The sequence below is a fragment of the Rhinoraja longicauda genome, unplaced genomic scaffold, assembly GCF_053455715.1.
Source record: "Rhinoraja longicauda isolate Sanriku21f unplaced genomic scaffold, sRhiLon1.1 Scf000363, whole genome shotgun sequence".
In the NCBI taxonomy this organism is placed as follows: Eukaryota; Metazoa; Chordata; class Chondrichthyes; order Rajiformes; family Arhynchobatidae; genus Rhinoraja; species Rhinoraja longicauda.
Window position 1 is genome coordinate 3,527 of NW_027601581.1, and position 19,884 is coordinate 23,410.

The 19,884-nt window shown below is 50.7% G+C and overlaps 1 protein-coding gene across 4 annotated transcripts; it reads left to right on the forward strand.

Annotated features, from left to right (window-relative positions):
* Window positions 1-244: 244 nt before the first annotated feature.
* Window positions 245-19,651, forward strand: LOC144590863 (NACHT, LRR and PYD domains-containing protein 3-like). Of its 4 annotated transcripts, XM_078395244.1 has the most exons (11): window positions 245-336; window positions 2,288-2,454; window positions 5,325-5,496; window positions 5,597-5,662; window positions 12,286-14,023; window positions 14,851-14,937; window positions 15,093-15,263; window positions 15,419-15,589; window positions 15,745-15,915; window positions 16,073-16,240; window positions 16,405-19,651. In XM_078395244.1, exons 1-11 carry the CDS (start codon window positions 255-257, stop codon window positions 16,490-16,492), a joined length of 3,081 nt encoding a protein of 1,026 aa, XP_078251370.1. In that variant the 5' UTR covers window positions 245-254; the 3' UTR covers window positions 16,493-19,651. The 4 variants fall into 4 exon arrangements, with proteins under 4 accessions (XP_078251370.1, XP_078251371.1, XP_078251372.1 ...); XM_078395245.1 differs by lacking the exon at window positions 14,851-14,937; XM_078395246.1 differs by lacking the exons at window positions 14,851-14,937; window positions 15,093-15,263.
* The last annotated feature ends 233 nt before the right edge of the window (window positions 19,652-19,884 follow it).

The window sequence follows — 19,884 nt, forward strand, 5'->3', positions numbered from 1 at the left end:
GAGTCTCAGTGCAAGATTTCAATACTGTTATACCACCAGGCCACAGGATGGAAATGGCAGATTCAGTTTAGTTTCTGGATCAATGTGGACATTCCACGCCCCCTCCCACAAAACCTACCCGCTCCCATCCCCAACACCATAAGATTGGTAGTGGTGGATTGTGGTTCACGGTTCACTTGGCAATCTTTTCCTTCTTGTCTTAATCATTGTCTAATCCCACTATTATTATTCGGTTTACTGCAGAGCAGCAGAATATGGTAATACCTATCCACACAATGGCAGAAGATGGAAACAGGACTGCGGCTCCAGTGACCCCAACAACAAGGACGGACACAGGTGTGTTGCAGAATTCTTCAAGATGTAAATGTTGTCTTGATATCTGGTTGCATCTAATGCATGGTCGACAGGTCCGAAGGATAAGGGATTAAGGAAGGGATTAAGAAAGAGAGGATGCTACCCTGCTGGCGGTAGTTGAAAAGACAGAGGGAGTGATCGTAGAGGCGATGAATCATCTTCATTGAAGATTCAGATGTGCATTCATGCAGTGACTGGGGAGAGGCTTTCTGAGAAAGTGAAGAGTATAAGATGACGCATAAAACATGGCAACTTTTGTATCTGGACTCTGTGCAGTCTGCACTGTTAGAGTTATTATGGTCAAGTTGTACCTCAGAGTCATAGAGGCATACGGTATGGAAAAAGGCTCACCTTGGACATGTCAAACAACATGGCCGATCTACTATAGTCCTACCAGCCTGCGTAAGACCCATGTCCTTCTAAACCTATCCCATCCATGTACCGATTTTGTCATAAAATCCCCTACTCCACCTGAAACCCATGTCATTTGTTTCTTGATTTCCCTCCTCTGGGTAAAAGAGTGTGTGCAGTTACCTATTCTATATAACAGATAGTGTATCGATTCTTCTCCTGATCCTCGTGTACAGGAGGATGGGTCACTGAACTTCGGTACACATGACAAAGTATCCATTGAAGCCAGGGAGCATGAGGCCACAGAGAGTGGAGTGAAGCTGGGTAGTTCATGCATGTGGAAGATAATCCTAGGAAGATTAGCTGGCATCAACTACAGGGTTGCCTCAGGCGATAAGTGCATCTGCACCTCTTCATCAGTGCATTCATTTAATGTGCGTTTTTTTGCTGTGATCTGTTCTCTGTTTGAACACCGGCTATGGAGATGATCACACTCCCCCAGTGCCCACTCTTCCCGTGTCCAACGCTGCCCCATCCCCCTTGGGCCCATGTTCCCTGGCCACACCGTCACATACTCCCCGGGTCACACGCTGTCCAACTCTCCCCTGATAACACGTTGCCTCAGCCTCTCCGATTCTTCAGACTGATGGCAGGGTTAGCCGTAATCTTGCAGAGAGGTGCGGCAACACAAAGCCTGGCAAGTGAGATGGATGTTATTGAGGAGGTTTTTTTTGATAGGTAGTTGGTTGAACAAAGGCTAGAGATGGAACATCAAAATGTTAGGCAGAAGGATTGAGTGTTGGAGATTGTGAAAATAAAGAAAGGAATATCGGAGGAAGGAAATGGGGAGGGGAGAAATCGGTGCGAGACTGTGGAGAGAGTGGGCGGAAATAAGGCCGGTGTGCGGTTTGGATTGTTACTTAATCTTGGAGTATTCAGTGTTCATACCATTGGATTTAAGGCGACCCAAGCGGAATGTGAAGTGCTGTTTCTTCAGTGAGCATGTGTCCAAGGACAGAGAGGTTGCTATGGCAATGGGACGAGAGTTTCAATGTTTGGCAATTGGCGAGACAAAGCATAGACTCGGCGACTGTTTTGCCAAAACCTAGTGGATTTTCCGGTTGCTAACCGTTTTTGCTCCTCGCGCAATTTTCTCCCACCCCCTCCCTTTCCACTTACATGAATTCATCTCACTGCACAATTTGCAACTCTTCACTCCATTTGTTTCACACCTGTCTTTTCATCTCTGGCCTTTCCCCAATTATCAGCCTATCAAAAACTCCCCTCACCTGTATCCACCTTACTTAGTCTTTCACCTGTTCTTCCTCTTGTCCACATTTCTCCCCACTCACCGCCACCACAATCAGCCTGAAAAAAGATCCAGACTTGAAACTTCACCTACAATATTCTCCAGAGATGATGGTTGACCCACTGAGTTCCTCCAGCAAATTGTCTTATTCCGATATTCTTCTTGGATCATTCTCATTAGGAGCCTGGAACACTCAGGGTGGGGGTTGCTGTTGTAGCGGGAGCCAAGGGTACTGATTCAGATGATGTTTTGTTTCTCTCTTTGAATACACAGATCTGACGCCTACATTGTCTGAGCTCCTGACACAGTGGAACGAGTACCAATTGTTCCAACTAACAAAATTCTATCGGGAGAGACTAAAACAGGCGATTGAAGAAGGGGTTGAAAGTCTCAGCTTCATGATGAGACCGGAGGGACATTTCACTAAACAAGAACACGTGGTAAGTGGAAGGATCACGGTGACTTCTGTTTCCCGTCACAGAACTGACGGCATTGGGGAAGAGTGACCAATGCCAGTCTCACTCACCTCGCACTCCCTGGGCTGAACAATGTAATGGACAATGCAATAATCTCTGATCGGTTTGTGTCCTGTAGATCTGGTATTAGGAATAAAACCTGTGACATGGGAACTTCTGAGAATTGTCCATTCTGATCCAGCTGTTCTTCCCACACATGCATCTTAGCAAAACGGTCAAGGAGCAGTAAACTTGTAAACGAGAATCAAAAACGATAACACGTTTTAAGTGGCATCGGTTTCATTGGTCGCATTTAGTTCAGTTCGTTAAACCACAGAGGGGATGTCTTTGATCGGGTGTAACTGGGGTAAGTGTAGAAATAAAAAAGTTATCTGGTCAATGAGTGAATGCGGGCTCAGAGTGAGGGAAAATAACTGCAGATGCTGCACAAATCGAAGGTATCACAAAATGCTGGAGTAACTCAGCAGGTCAGGCAGCATCTAGGAGCGAGGGAATGGGTGACGTTTCAGGTCTAGACCCTTTTTCAGACGGATGTCAGGGGGCGGGACAAAGAAAGTATATAGGTGGAGACAGGAAGACGGGAGAACTGGGATGGGGGAAGGGGAGGGGGAAAAGAGAGAGACAGAAACTATCTAAAGTTGGAGAAGTCAATGTTCATATCGTTGGGCTGCAAGCTGCCCAAGCGAAATATGAGGTGCTGTTCCTCCAATTTCCGCTGGGCCTCACTATGGCACTGGAGGAGGCCCATGACAGAAAGGTCAGACTGGGAGTGGGAGAGGGAGTTGAAGTGCTCAGCCACCGGGAGATCAGATTGGTTAAGGCGGACTGAGCGAAGGTGTTGAGCGAAACGATCGCCGAGCCTGCATTTGGTCTCGCCGATGTAGGGAAATTGACATCTAGAGCAGCGGATACAATCAATGAAGTTGGTGGAGGTGCAGGTGGACCTCTGTCTCACCTGGAAAGACTGTTTAGGTCCTTGGACGGAGTTGAGGGGGGAGGTAAATGGACAGGTGTTGCATCTCCTGCGGTTGCAGGGGAAAGTGCCCGGGGAGGGGGTGGTTTGGGTACGAAGGGACGAGTGGACCAGGGAGTTACGGAGGGAACGGTCTCTGCGGAACGCAGAAAGGAGAGGAGTTGGGAAGATGTGGCCGGTAGTGGTGTCCAGTTGTAGGGGAAGGAAATGTTGCAGGATGATTTGTTGGATTCGCTGGCTGATGGGGTGGAAGGTGAGAACGAGTGGGATTCTGTCCTTGTTACGAATGGGGGGAGGGGGAGCAAGAGCAGAGCTGTGGGATATAGAGGATGTCCTAGTGAGAGCCTCATCTATAATGGTAGAGGGGAAGCCCCGTTGCCTGAAGAATGAGGACATCACTGATGCCCTAGTGTGGAACACCTCATCCCGGGCGCAGATGCGGCGTAGACGGAGGAATTGGGAGTAGGGGATAGACTTTTTGCAGGAGTCAGGGTGGGAAGAGGTGTAGGCCAGATAGCTGTGGGAGTTAGTGGGTTTGTAGTAGATGTCAGTGACTAGTCTGTCTCCTGTGATGGAGATGGTGAGGTCCAGAAACGGGAGGGAGATGTCGGAGATAGTCCAAATATAGTTAAGGGCAGGATGGAAATTGGTGGTGAAATGTATGAAGTCAGTGAGTTCTGCATGGGTACAAGAGGTGGCACCAATGCAGTCGTCGATGTAGCGGAGGTATTCGGGGATGGGGCCAGTGTACGTCTGGAACAGGGATTGTTCGACGTACCCGACAAAGAGGCAGCGTAGCTGGGCCCATGCGAGTGCCCATAGCTACGCCTCTGGTTTGGAGGAAGTGGGAGGAGCCAAAGGAGAAGTTGTTAAGGGTGTGAATCAGCTCTGCCAGGCCGAGGAGAGTGTTACTAGATGGGGATTGGCTGGTTCTACGGTCGAGGAAGAAACGGAGGGCTTCAAGACCATCCTTGTGGGGGATGGAAGTGTAGAGTGACTGGGCATCCATGGTAAAGATGAGGGAGTGGGGGCCTGAAAACCGGAAGTTATTGAGGAGATGGAGAGCATGTGAGGTGTCTTGGACGTAGGTGGGGAGGGATTTGACCAGCAGGGATAGGATGGAGTCGAGGTAGGTGGAAAGAAGTTCGGTGCGGGCTCAGAGTGGGTAAGAATGTAGATGAAATAACTTAATAGCTTCAAAATGCCGAGCAGGAAGCAATGCAGGCTGCACTGGACACATCCATTTCTAGTGGGATAGTGTCAATGTGAGGCCAAAATGAATTGAGTTGCTGCTTTACAGCGAATGCAGCGCCGGAGACTCAGGTTCGATCCTGACTACGGGTGCTGCACTGTAAGGTGTTTGTACGTTCTCCCCGTGACCTGCGTGGGTTTTCTCCGAGATCTTCGGTTTCCTCCCACACTCTAAAGACGTACAGGTATGTAGGTTAATTGGCTGGGTAAAATGTAAAAATTGTCCCTAGTGGGTGTAGGATAGTGTTAATGTACGGGGATCGCTGGGCGGCACGGACTTGGAGGGCCGAAAAGGCCTGTTTCCGGCTGTATATATATGATATGATGATATGATATGATATCAACACAGCCATCGTTGACCTAAATGGGCTGTTCCCGTGCTGTACTCTGCTGTGTTCTCGGACACTGCCAGGTGTGAAGCGCGTTTCACACTGTCAGGACTCTGGGAGTGCACAGTTTGTCAGCCCAGTGTCATGGGTGTATGAACAGGCAAACCAATGCCTGCCACAATGCTCAATAATACCAGAATATCCCATTGCTGAATCGCTAATACCCCCCCATTAGCACTGTCTCATTCACTTCTCAATATATTCATTGTTGTTCTTCACAGAATATCAGTGAGCTCGCGGTCAAGGGAAACCGGAGTGACTGTTCGACCCTCTTCCTAAGTCTGGTGATGGAGAAAGGCAACCGGCCCCGGCGGGTGATGTGGGAATCCTTTGTGAAAATGCAGAATGAATTACCAAAGCTGGACAAAATACTGAAAGAAATCCAGAAGCTCGGTACGGCAAATCATCACACTGAACTGAATATCACTTTGGAACACTGGTGTTAACAATGTCATTCAAGTCTGGTTTAATGAATGCTCTTTGATTTGAACAGGTCCTGATCCACAAGAGTACATTAACATCACCAGTGGTTTATCTGAATTATCCTCTCATATGGAAGGTGAGTGTTGAAATGTACAGTTCACACCAATGACTTGTTAATACTGTAATACTGAAACTGTTTGTTCAGAGCTTTGCAGAATCGGAAATCAGAAGATCGAACCTTAAGCAATTGTTCGACTGAATCTTTCCCCGTTGGGCCCGTCCCCGTAGGGTTTCCATTGTAACCGGAAGGGGGGGAGGGAGGAGGGGGGTTGCGCGAGCTTTTTGACGTCACACGCTGAAGGCAATTGAAAAAACGGCTGTTTTTTTTTTTTTTTTTACTAAAACCTCTTTAACTTATAAAATACGCGACCGAATAAAAAAAAATCATCATTTTTCAGCAGCGTTTAGCGCGGTGACTAAGGCGGGGCAGAAATCGTGGCGCTACGGTTTACTGTTTTCCCGAAATCAGCCGAAATCACAGACATACACACGCTGAAGACTAAATCCGCACCACAGCGCCCCCCTGAAAACCTTCAATAAATCAGGCGGGGGGGGGGCAGTGCTTTAAAACCTCTGTAACTTAAAAAATATGCGATTTCGGCTGATTACGGCAAAACGGTAAACCGACTTACACGAGGTACGATCGACCCGCTCGCAGGCCCTTCATCGCCCTGCGTGGCCTGGCCGCGGCACTTTCCATCGCCCGGTGGGGGCTCAGGACTTTCATCGGCCTGCTCGGCTCGGCCGTGGGACTTTCCATCGCCCGGTGGGGGCTTCAAAAAGTTGGGAGCCTCGATCACCTCGTGGCCACACGGGAGAAGAATGAGAAGGAGATAAGACTTTTCTTTGCCTTCCATCACAGTGAGGGTGTGCCTAGAGCAATCACTGTGATGGCTGTTTTGTTATAAATTGTATCTGTGTGTCCTGTGCTTTGTGTTGTATACTGCCGGACCCTGACGTGAGAGGACGCTGGCGCTGTTTATTCGCCGCTTCTCCGTTAGGATAGTTTGTCTGTTTGTTTTTATGTTATGATTTTTTTTGTAAAGCGCTTTGAGCTTCTGGAAAGGCGCTATATAAAATAAATGCTCATTATTATTATTAATCACCGCGCGGACCGCTGCTGGAAAATGTTTTTTTTATTTAATTCGTTCGCATATTTTTTAAGTTACAGAGGTTTTAAAGCGTTGCCCCCCCTGAGGGGGGGGGAGGTGGGGGGAGGAAGGGGGGGAGGGGAGGGGAGGAAGGGGGGAGGGGAGGGGAGGAAGGGGGGAGGGAGGGGGACCTCCCCTTTTCCCAGTACCCCTCTTTCCCCGTTGGGCCCGTCCCCGTAGGGTTTCCATTGTAACCGGAAGGGGGGGAGGGAGGGTGGAAGGAGGGGGGAGTGGGAGAGGGATGGAAGGGTGGAGGGAGGGATGGAGGGAGGGGGGGAGGGATGGAGGGAGGGGAGGAGGGGAGGGGGGAAGGGGTAGGCCAAGTGTGCCGGTTGGGCCCGTCCTCGTAGGGTTTCCATTGTAAACCGGGAGTGGGGGGGAGGGAAGGGGGAGGGAGGGAGGAGGGAGGTGTGGAGGAGGGAGGGGAGGGGGAGGGGAGGAGGGAAGTGGGGGAGGGAGGGAGACCTCCCCTTTTCCCAGTACCCCTCTTTCCCCGTTGGGCCCGTCCTCGTAGGGTTTCCATTGTAACCGGGAGGAGGGGAGGGAGGGAAGGGGGAGGGAGGGAGGAGGGGAGGGGGGAAGGGAGGGGGAGAAGGGAGGGGGAGGGGGGTGGGGGAGGGAGGGGGTAGGGAGGGGGAAGGGGGGAGGGAGGGGGACCTCCCCTTTTCCCAGTACCCCTCTTTCCCCGTTGGGCCCGTCCTCGTAGGGTTTCCATTGTAACCGGGAGGGTGGAAGGAGGGGGGAGGGGGAGAGGGATGGAAGGGAAGAGGGAGGAGGGAGGGAGTGGGGGAGGGAGGGAAGGAGGGAGGGGGGAGGGGGAGGGAGTTGGGGAGGGAGGGGGAGGAGGGGGAGGAGGGGGGGATGGAGGTGGGAAGGAGGGGGGAGGAAGGAGTTGAGGGGGGAAGGGTGACCTCCCCTTTTCCCAGTACCCCTCTTTCCCCCACCACCAAGCCCCCTCCGCAACGACCCCTGTTGTCCCCGTCCCCATTCTCAGACTCCCCCATTCTCTCTCTCCCCCCCAGACACACTCTAAGTGCTTTTTTCGCAACACTTGCCCCGGTGGCCCACGAGCATAGGGGCCCCATGCTGATCTGTGTATGTTAAGTAAATTGCAATATAAAACACTACTTTAAAACAATTAGTGCTTTTCTTGCAACATTCGCGGTTACTTAGTGCTTCTCACGGCGATCTGTAAGTGCTTTTCGAAACAATGTAGCACCCATCTCACACAAGCATTGTGACGTCACAAGCGGAGGACCTTGAAAAAGAAGGTTAGAAATAAAAAAATGTAAATTTAAAACATCTGTAAAGAGTAGACACTGAAGAAGGGTCTCGACCCGAAACGTCACCCATTCCTTCTCTCCCGAGATGCTGCCTGACCTGCTGAGTTACACCAGCATTTTGTGAATAAATCGATTTGTACCAGCATCTGCAGTTATTTTCTTATACTAAGAGTAGACACCCAATAGCAGCTGCTTGTCCATTGTGACGTCACACGCTGAAGACTAAATCCGCACCGCAGCGCCCCCTATAGAACCAATAAATCGGGGGGGGGCAGCGCTTTAAAACCTCTAACTTAAAAAATATACGACCAAATTAAATAAAAATATCATTTTCCAGCAGCTGTCTGCGTGGTGATTAAGGCGGTGGACCGTTTTGCAGAAATCAGCGAAATCAAATATACACACCCCCCATTCTCTCCTCGGAGGGAGGGGGGAGAGGGGAGGGAGGGGGACCTCCCCTTTTCCCAGTACCCCTCTTTCCCCCACCACCAAGTCCCCTCCGCACGACCCCTTTTGTCCCACTCCCCAGTCCCCAATCTCAGACCCCCCCCCATTTTCTCTCCCCCAGACACACTCTTAGCATCAGTTAAAGGCCCGGGGGGGGGGGGGGCGGGTGAGCGGATCAGTGAAAGGTTCGGGGGGGGGGCGGGGGATCACATCAGTGAAAGGTCCGGGGGGGGGGGGGGTAGCGGGGAGAGGGTCTCCCCGGTGTGGGAGAGAGGAGAGAAGCAAGGGGAGAGAAGAGAGGTGAGCCGGTGATCGCGGGCTGGCTCTGCTAACTGCGTCCATTTTTTTGGTGCGAGTGAGGAGATGCCGCGCATGCGTGCTGAGCACACCCGCGCAACAGCGCCCCCCCTGAAAACCAATAAATCAGGGGGGGCAGCGCTTTAAAACCTCTGTAACTTAAAAAATATGCGTCCGAATTAAATAAAAATATCATTTTCCAGCAGCTGTCCATGTGGTGATTAAGGCGGTGCAAACATTTTGGCGCTACGATTCACCGGTTTGCAGAAATCAGCGAAATCAAATATATATACATATATATACATATATATTAACAAGATCTGAGTTTTAATAGTATACTAGCCCATTCCCACACCCCCCATTCTCTCTTCCCCAACCCCAATCTTACTCTCCACACACACCCCCTTTCCCCACGACCTCCCCTTTTCCCAGTACACCTATTTCCCCCACCACCAAGCCCCCTCCGGACGACCCCTGTTGTCCCCTTCCCCATTCTCCCCATTCTCTCCTCCCCCAACCCCAATCTTACTCTCCCCACACCCCTCCTTTCCCCACGACCTCCCCTTTTCCCAGTACCCCTATTTCCCCCACCACCAAGCCCCCTCCGGACGACCCCTGTTGTCCCCCTCCCCAGTCCCCATTCTCAGACCCCGCCACCATTCTCTCTCCCCCAGACACACTCTTACTCTCCCCCACCCCCCCTTTCCCCAGCACACCCCTTTCCCCTACTCTCTCTTGCCCCCAGCACCAACAGGTCCGGGGGGGGGCGGGGAGCGCATCAGTGAAAGTTACTGGGGGGTGGGGTGCGCATTAGTGAAAGGTCCGTGGGCGGCGGGGGAGCGCATCAGTGAAAGGTCCGGGGGGGGAGTGCATCAGTGAAAGGTCCGGTGGGGGGATAGCGGGGAGAGGGTCTCCCGGGTGTGGGAGAGAAGAGAGAAGCAAGGGGAGAGAGGAGAGGTGAGCCCATACGCACAGACGCACAGCAGCGCCACGCTGAAAGCCTTCAATAAATCAGTAGGAGGGGGGGTTGCGCGAGCTTTTTGACGTCACACGCTGAAGGAAATTGAAAAAACGGCTGGGTTTTTTTTTTTTTTTACTAAAACCTCTAACTTAAAAAATACGCGACCGAATCAAATAAAAAAATCATTTTCCAGCAGCGTTCAGCGTGGTGATTAAGGTGGTGCAAAAATTATGGAGCTACGGTTTGCCGTAATCAGCCGAATCACAGATATATATATATACATATATTCATACATACACAAGATCTGAGTTTTAAGAAGATAGATAGATAGATAGAAGATAGATACTAGCAAAGAGGGCCCGTTGGGCCCATTCCCACACCCCCCATTCTCTCCCCCCCAACCCCAATCTTACTCTCCCCACACCCCCCCCTTACCCCACGACCTCCCCTTTTCACAGTACCCCTCTTTCCCCCACCACCAAGCCCCCTCCGGACGACCCCTGTTGTCCCATTCTCAGACGCCGCCACCATTCTCTCTCCCCAGACACACTCTTACTCTCCCCCACCCTCCCTTTGTGCCCCCAGCACCAACAGGTCCGGGGGGGGGGGGGGAGCGCATCAGTGAAAGGTCCGGGCGGGTGGGGCGGGGGAGCGCATCAGTGAAAGGTCCGGGGGGGGGGGGAGAGCATCAGTGAAGGGTCGGGGGGGGATAGCAGGGAGAGGATCTCCCGGGTGTGGGAGAGAGGAGAGAAGGAAGGGGAGAGAGGAGCACAGACGCACAGCAGCGCCACGCTGAAAGCCTTCAATAAATCAGTAGGAGGGGGGTGCATGGGCATTTTGACGTCACACGCTGAAGGCCATGGAAAAAACGGATGGATTTTTTTTTTTACTAAAACCTCTGTAACTTAAAAAATATACGACCGAATTAAATAAAAATGTCATTTTCCAGCAGCGTTCAGCGGTGTGATTAAGGCGGTGCAAAAAGTGTTTTGCAGAAATCAGCCGAAATCTTTGTTACAAATATACATACAAATCAGAGTTTTAGTAAGAACTCATTGGGCCCATTCCCACACCCCCCATTCTCTCCTCCACCAACCCCAATCTTACTCTCCACACACACCCCCTTTCCCCACGACCTCCCCTTTTCCCAGTACCCCTATTTCCCCCACCACCAAGCCCCCTCCGGACGACCCCTGTTGTCCCCTTCCCCAGTCCCCATTCTCCCCATTCTCTCCTCCCCCAACCCCAATCTTACTCTCCCCACACCCCTCCTTTCCCCACGACCTCCCCTTTTCCCAGTACCCCTATTTCCCCCACCACCAAGCCCCCTCCGGACGACCCCCGTTGTCCCCCTCCCCAGTCCCCATTCTCAGACCCCGCCACCATTCTCTCTCCCCCAGACACACTCTTACTCTCCCCCACCCCCCCTTTCCCCAGCACACCCCTTTCCCCTACTCTCTCTTGCCCCCAGCACCAACAGGTCCGGGGGGGGGAGCGCATCAGTGAAAGGTCCGGGGGGGGGGAGCGCATCAGTGAAAGGTCCGGGGGGGGGAGCGCATCAGTGAAAGGTCCTGGGGGGGCGGGGAGCGCATCAGTGAAAGGTCCGTGGGGGGGGGGGGAGCGCATCAGTGAAAGGTCCGTGGGGGGGGGGGGGGCGGGGGAGGGCATGAGTGAAAGGTCCGGGGGGGGGGGGGGGGCGGGGGAGCGCATGAGTGAAAGGTCCGGGGGGGGGGGCGATAGCGGGGAGAGGGTCTCCCGGGTGTGGGAGAGAGGAGAGAAGCAAGAGGAGAGGGGAGCCCATACGCACAGACGCACCATGCTGAAAGCCTTCAATAAATCAGTAGGAGGGGGGTTGGGCGAGCTCTTCTCACGTGGGCATTTTGAGGTCACAGCGTTTGACGTCACACGCTGTAACTTAAAAAATACACGACCAAATCAAATAAAAATATCATTTTCCAGCAGCGTTCAGCGTGGTGATTAAGGCGCTGCAAAAATCGTGGCACTACGGTGCACCGTTTTTGCCGAAATCAGCCGAAATCACAGACATATACACGCTGAAGACTAAATCCGCACCAAAGCGCCACCCTGAAAACCTTCAATAAATCAGGGGGGGGGGGGGCAGCACTTTAAAACCTCTGTAACTTAAAAATTATGCGACCGAATTAAATACAAATATCATTTCCCAGCAGCGAACCGCGTGGTGATTAAGGCGGTGCAAAAATCGTGGCGCTACGGTTCACCGTTTTGCCGGAATCAGCGAAATCACAGATATATACATATACATATATATATTCATTCATTTATTCATACATACATTCGCAAAATCTGACTTTTAATAAGTTAGATAGATCGATAGATAGATAGATAGATAGATAGATAGATAGATAGATAGATAGATAGATAAATAGATAGATAGATAGATAGATAGATAGAAGATAGATAGAAGATAGATAGATATATATATATATATCTCTTATCTCTCTCTCTCTCTCTCTCTTTTGTTGTGTTTTGAGTTGAGTCATCTGACATTGTGTTCATTATCTGCCTATTCCCGTGCAAGATGTTCAACGTAAACACAAGGAGACTCTGCGAGCACAGACGGAAAGACTGAGCGTGAACACGATCCTGATGAAGGAGAAGGTGAAGGTTTGCCAGCTGCTTGATCGATACGCTGAGCTCACAATCACCTCCACTGTTCGAGATCGGACACTGGTAGAACATGAGCTGCTGGCAAGAGGCCGGGACCATGAAGAGTGGAGAGAGAAATGTCTCCGGAGAGAACTAGAAAAAATCAGGACAGATCAATTATTCCACAGCAGCTTTTCCAGAAGAAAATCCCGTTCTGGGAGTTCAGCATCTGTGGCCGGAGTCCCGGGGATCGGAAAAACAACAATGGTGCAAAAGATTGTTCATGACTGGGCCACAGGGAAAATATATCAAGACTTCCAGTTTGTTTTCAGTTTTAAATTCCGAGATTTAAACACTATTAACTGCAGAGTGACCCTGAAGGAACTGATTCTGGATCAGTATCCTTACTTTAGGAATATCCTTGAAGAGGTCTGGAAGAACCCAGAGGGATTGCTGTTTATATTCGACGGTCTGGATGAATTCAAGGGCAGGATCGATTTTGCTGACAGTCGGAGAGACACAGAACCTCAGCACATGTGTCCAGATCCCGAGTGGTGGTGTGAAGTGTCTGACATTGTGTACAGTTTAATCCAGCACAAGCTGCTCCCAGGGTGTTCAGTGCTAGTGACCACCCGCCCCACTGCGTTACATTTACTGGAAAAGGCAGAGATCAGTGTCAGGGCTGAAATCCTGGGATTTGTTGGTGAAGAACGGAAAGAATATTTCACCAGGTATTTTGAAGATCAGACGGTGGCAGCAGCTGTTTTCAAACACGTGGAGGAGAACGAGATCCTGTACACCATGAGCTACAACCCCTCCTACTGCTGGATCCTCGCACTGACACTGGGCCCCTTCTTCACACAAACACACCGGGATCCGCAGCGAGTTCCCAAGACCATCACCCAACTATATTGCTACTTTATTTACAACATCCTGACAAACCACGGCCGTGAGATTGAGAGCCCCCGTGAGGTGTTACTGACGGTTGGTCAGATGGCCTTCACTGGAGTGTCCGAGAAGAACATTGTGTTCACAGATGGAGATTTGATCAAATACAATCTGCAGCCTTCCCAGTTCCTGTCCGGGTTCCTGATGGAACTTTTGGAGAGAGAGGATTCAGCCCGGAGCGTGGTGTACACCTTCCCGCACCTCACTGTCCAAGAGTTTGTAGCCGCACTCGCACAATTCCTGACTCCGGATCGCGGGGATATCCTGAAACTCCTGTCTGAAGCCCACAGCACGACAGACGGGCGATTTGAGGTATTTCTCCGTTTTGTCGCTGGTCTCTCCTCCCCACGGTCAGCTCGGGTCCTGGAGGAGTTTCTGGGTCCATTTCCTCATCAAACAATCTGCCGAGTGATTGACTGGGTGAAGGAGGAGGTTCAACACCAGGCTGGAAACACAAGGAGTGTAGCTGGTAAACGGAGGCTCCTGAACACGCTGCACTACCTGTTTGAGTCTCAGAATCCTGCACTTGCTCAGCAGACACTGGGATCTGTGGAAACACTTTCATTCGGTGGACTGGGACTGACCCCGATTGACTGCGTGGTCCTGTCTCATGTCATCAGGCACTGTGATACAATCAAACACCTCGATCTGTGGAAGTGCCGCATTCAGTGTGAAGGTCTCCAGCGGCTGGGACCGGTTCTGCACAAGTGTCAGCACTTGGGGTAACTGTCCGTTTGACGCTAACACTGACCTGTAAAATTGTTTCACTATTTTGTTCCGTCCAGCAACCTTTCTATGGGGCCGGCCGTCACTGTGCACGGCACCCCTCCTCTTTTACACTACCAGGATCGCCGGTGGTCTACTCCGTCCCCCCCTCCATCGGGTCGCCGGTGTTCTACTCCGTCCCCCTCTCACCCGGGTCACCGGTGGTCGACTCCGCCCCCCTCCACCAGTTACCGGTGGTCGACTCCGTCCTCCCTCCCCCGAGTCACCGGTGGTCCACTCCGCCCAACTCCTCCCCTGGGTCACCCGTGGTCGATTCCGTTCCCCCCTCCTCCCTCCCCCGGGTCGCTGGTGGTCGATTCCGTTCCCCCCTCCTGCTTCCCCCGGGTCGTTGGTGGTCGACTACATTCCCCCTCCTCCCTCCCCCGGGTCGCTGGTGGTCGACTCCTTCCCGCCCTCATCCCTCCTACAGGTCGCTAGTGGTCGACTCCGTCACCCCCTCCACCCTCCCGCGGGTCACCGATAGTCGGTTCCGTCTCCCTTTCCCGGGTTGTTGGTGGTCGACTCCACCGCCCCCCTCCCCCGGGTCACCGATGGTAGCTGCCGTTCTCCCTCCCCCACGTCACGTGTGTTGCAGGCGTTCTCTGCACGGGGAACTTTTCCCAGTCGTCGGGGAATGAGAATAAATGGTAAAAGTCACCAAACACCACAACGACAGAGATTTATTCAACAATTTGCTGAGGCGCTTCTAGAAATATCAGTTTCGGAGAAGTTATCTCAGCCCCGGGGTTTGTATCAGTTTGTTCCTTACTCTGTTTATGTTTAGACTGGCGTTCAACGACCTGGGTGATTCAGGAGTGAAACTGGTGTCTGCGGCTCTGGGGAACCCGGACTGTAAAATACAGAGACTGGAGTAAGTCCCAGACTGTGAGAGATTGTGTTTACAGTCACTGGGTGTCTGACACTGAACATTAATATGATCAGTAATCGTGTCACTGATAAACACTGGGGATTTTCACCATCTCCTGTCTCTCCGTGTCCCTCACCCTCACTCTCTCTCATCTCCAGGCTGCGGACTGTCGGTCTCACAGACTCTGGAGCCGAGGATCTCGCCTCCGCTCTCAGTACAAACCCCTCACTGACGGAGCTGGACCTGGGTGATAATAAACTGGGCGATTCCGGAGTGAAACTGGTGTCTGCGGCGCTGGGGAACCCGGACTGTAAAATACAGAGACTGGAGTAAGTCCCAGACTGTCCGATATTGTGTTTGTACAGTCACAGGGTGTCTGACACTGATCATTAATATGTTTAGTAAATGTGTCACTGATAGACACCGTGGATTTGCACCGTCTCCTGTCTCTCTGTGTCCCTCACCCTCACTCTCTCATCTCCAGGCTGCGGACTGTCGGTCTCACAGATTGTGGAGCCGAGGATCTCGTCTCCGCTCTCAGTACAAACCCCTCACTGACGGAGCTGGAGCTGAGTGGGAATAATCTGGGAGATTCCGGAGTGAAACTGGTGTCTGCGGCTTTGAGGAACCCGGACTGTAAAATACAGAGACTGGAGTAAGTCCCAGACTGTGAGAGATTGTGTTTACAGTCAGTGGGTGTCTGACACTGAACATTAATATCATCAGTAATTGTATCATTGATAAACACTGTGGATTTGCACTGTCTCCTGTCTCTCTGTGTCCCTCACCCTCACTCTCTCTCATCTCCAGGCTGTGCAGTGTCGGTCTCACAGATTCTGGAGCCGAGGATCTCGCCTCCGCTCTCAGTACAAACCGCTCACTGACGGAGCTGGATCTGAGTGGGAATAATCTGGGAGATTCCGGAGTGAAACCGGTGTCTGCGGCGCTGAGGAACCCGGACTGTAAAATACAGAGACTGGAGTAAGTCCCAGACTGTGAGAGATTGTGTTTACAGTTACTGGGTGTTTGACACTGAACATTAATATGATCAGTAATTGTGTCACTGATAAACACTGGGGATTTGCACCGTCTCGTGTCTCTCTCTGTGTCCCTCACCCTCACTCTCTCTCATCTCCAGGCTGGACAGTGTCGGTCTCACAGATTCTGGAGCCGAGGATCTCGTCTCCGCTCTCAGTACAAACCCCTCACCGACGAAGCTGTACCTGTCAAACAACTCCCTCACAGACCGATCTGTTCCCGGTCTCCGCCGCCTCATACTGACCCTTCCGTGTCTGGAGCGGATCAGGTGAGTGTTTGTGTTAATGTTTATTGTGATAAAATATCAGGGGATGTGCGGGCTTCTCCTGTGATTTAGTTCTGTGAGTGTTGTTGAAATATCAACCGCAGTCCCTGTTCCTGACACTGATGTTTAATCTGTTTATTTTGTCTTTATTCCTGGGCTTGTTTCAGGCTGCTTAGGAATAAGTTCACTGCAGATGGACGGAACCAGCTGAAGAGTCTGCGAGGATTCAGATCTGGACTGAGTGTGGACGTGTGAACATCTCGGGGTGTAAACGTCACCGCCCTGGGGACGGGAATATTGTTGGCCGATTCCCCGCCCTCCCCTTTAAACGGCCGCCCTCCCATTTAAATGGCCGCCCTTCCCTTTAAACTGTCGCCCTCCCCTTTAAACTGTCGCCCTCCCCTTTAAACTGTCGCCCTCCCCTTTAAACTTTGGCCCTCCCCTTTAAACGGCCGCCCTACCCTTTAAACTGTCGCCCTCCCCTTTAAAAGGCCGCCCTTCCCTTTAAACGGCATTTAAATCCGGTGCTTCCCCCCAGTGGGAGAGCGCGGAATTGCAGCTGGACCTGCAAGATCACGGATGTGACTTTATCGTCAGCGGCCCCCGCTCCCGCTGCGGATTGATGGTGACAACGGAAGCATTGTTCAAACTGTTCATTTACAGAGCAATGCCTTTGTTGATGTCCAGGTTGCTAATATTTGCCGAAATCAATAAACACTTGTCAATTCCAGATGTTATGTCGGATTCCCAACTGCATCCAATATTTATTCACTCAGTTCTCCCTCTCCCCTCCCAAACCTTTCTTGGCTGCTTCCTCTCTCCATTTACCCTCCTGTATTCTCTCCCCTTCCCTATAATCAACCATCAGTTTCCTCCACCATGCCGCGGTACTGCTCCCTCTTTCTGCCACCATCCTGCCCCCATGCCACCCCCCTCCTGCATTCTCCTCCTGCTCCCGCTCCTGCACTCCCCTGCTATTCCCACATCCTGCCCTCCCCTGCACCCCATCTCACTAACCTTCCTGCCCCCATCCTGCGCGTTCTCCTGCCCTCTCATACCCCGACCCACCTAACCAGCCCCACCTGCTCCTCCCCTCCTTCTCCCTCTTTCTGCCCCACTCTTGCTCCCATTTGATGTCCCTCCTTCTCCTCCTCCTCTTTACCGCCTCCCCATCCCCTAGAGAATATTATTTTATGCATGATATTATTTGCTATTATTTTATACATTAGACATTGTTATGGCATTATTTTATACATTGTTGTTTAAGGTTTGTAACTGCTTAGGCATTAGGCGCCTCTCTGTAACTAATTAAGGCGCCCTAGACATTCCGTGCCCTTGACACGTCTCTGTAACATAACACCTTTGTATAACACTCCTTTGCTTTAGCTTGTACCCTTGCTTTAGCCTTGATGATAAGGGTAGTAGAATCCGAAGGGATGCGGACATTCATCAATGAGTAGGATTTAATGGTGGCAAGAGAAGAGATAAGGAAAAACATAGGCCTTGGGGTGATGGATGGATGTGAGGGATGGACTAGCAGGAAATAAGGGAGGCAAAATATGAAGGGATGTGAGCATTGAGATAAGGATATATTACTAAATGGGATTTAATGGTGGTGGGACAAGCAGGTACTACAAAGCAATGAAGGACTGAAGAAAGGGAGTGTGGGAGAAAGGGAGTGTGGGTATGAGGTAATGCAAAGGAGATAAGGTTTAGAATAACCCTATAAAAATAGGCTGCCCGGTGTACTAAGTGGGCAGTCAGATGGTTGACATCCTGATTGTTCCAGCCGTTGTTTGCAAATAAAGGCTTTTAACTTCTTGAAGAATTCTCCGTGTCATCTGCTTCATTTTGAACACCGGTAACCACGACAAAATTGGCGTAGTCGGCAGGATCGGAAAGAGGCCCGTTCGATAACGGACGACAAGCTAAAGGCGCTCCCAAGCCCGTCAGGGGCTCCCCGGTTCAACAGGTAAAGGGTGGCCACCCGCAAAAAGTTAGGCGGTTTTCCGCTTTATTTGGACTAATAGCCTGTTGAAAACGGGGGACCACTGGTGGCACAGGAGCGCCCAGGCGGTCCAAGGGCCTCTCCGATCCAAAGAATCTGTCTAAACTATTCTAAAAAGAGACCCGGAGGATTGCTCAAGAAGGCTGCGCAGTGGGGTAAGTAGAAAATAGATAAGTTAAGAAAGTAGATTTAGTTGAGTAAGAGTTTGTGACGTCACGAAGACCTTGTGGATACCGCCCTAAGAGGATTGGGGACTGAATAGACGAGACGTCCTGTGGATACCCCTCTAGTTAACTTGGGATCACTCTGGTTAGCTAGGGGTCTGGACGGGCAGGATGAAACGTTCTGTGGATACCGCCCTAGTTAACTAGGGATCACTCTGGTTAGCTAGGGGTCTGTACGGGCAGGATCAGAAGACCTTGTGGATACCGCCCTAAGAGGATAGGGGACTGAATAGACAAGGCGACCTGTGGATACCGCTCTAGTTAACCGGGGATTACTCTGGTCGGCTAGGGGTCTGTACGGGCAGGATCAAAAAAATGGAATAATTGGATAACATAAAAAATAAAAATTGCAAAATATTAAAGGAATATAGTAGAACTGTAAAAAATAGAAATAGCGTAATAGGTAGCATAGTGACTATAGAGACGGAACGGAGTGAGAACAAGGACTGCATTTAAACTGACTGACCAAGTGCACTAACATAACATAAGACGAGTACAATGAATAAAATAACTGCAGTTGAACTACTAAGTAAGAAATTCCCCATATCCAAAGAGGATATTAAAAAACACTGAGAAATGGGAAAAAAGGACGAGAAAATTGGTTACGAAATGGCCCACGGAATGATATAAATATGATATAAATTTTGATATGAATTTTGATATATTTATATTTTGATATAAATATGTGTGATGAAATGGAAGTGTTAATTAAGAACTATAAGCCTAAGGATAAATCAGAAACCCGATTAACGAAAAAGGAAAAAGAACTAGACGTACTTAAATTGTTTAGAATAGAAGGAGAAAGGCTGAGGAAAGCATATCAGGAAAAGAATACCACCCCAAACAAGGGTGAAAAAACCCGAAAAACAGCATGAAAATCAGGAGCTTCAGGGGAAAAAATCAACTCTGTACCCCAGCCTAAGGGACCCTGGGTATCCCCCTCCCTATTCCAGCCAGGACGGAATAAAGCAGTGCCCTTTAGTGAAAGGGATAGTAGAGATAGAGGGAGAAGTCGAAGTTTGGAGGAATGGGCAGGACGTAAAGGAATATAGACAGAGAAGGGGCAGCGAGAAAAGGAAAGGATGAAGCAAGAAGCACGGGAACTAGAAGCATACATCAAAAGGCTGCAGGACCTCAGGGACAGAAAGATTTATGGGACCCGTCAGGCAGCAAATAAGGAGTATGAGGGAGACTGCAACGCAGAAACACAGGCGAGTAATCAGCAGGCATCAGAGAGAAGGCAAAACTCTGAGAATTAAGCAGAATTAGAAAGTGATGGGGAAAGAACAAGGGAGTGTAGAAGGGAAATAGAGGCATCCATAAAGCGCTTAGAGATAGAGATAAGGGAGATGGAAAAATATATGGAAAGAAAAAGAAAGGAAAGCCAGGGGTATGCCCAGGAAGGAATGAGGTGG

Excerpts from the sequence above, each read along its gene's own strand:
- LOC144590863 (XM_078395244.1), top strand. The coding sequence starts at position 255 with ATGGTAATACCTATCCACACAATGGCAGAAGATGGAAACAGGACTGCG. Across the intron at positions 15,264-15,418 it reads TGTAAAATACAGAGACTGGA|GCTGCGGACTGTCGGTCTCA; the intron begins GTAAGTCCCAGA and ends TCTCATCTCCAG. Across the intron at positions 15,916-16,072 it reads TGTAAAATACAGAGACTGGA|GCTGGACAGTGTCGGTCTCA; the intron begins GTAAGTCCCAGA and ends TCTCATCTCCAG.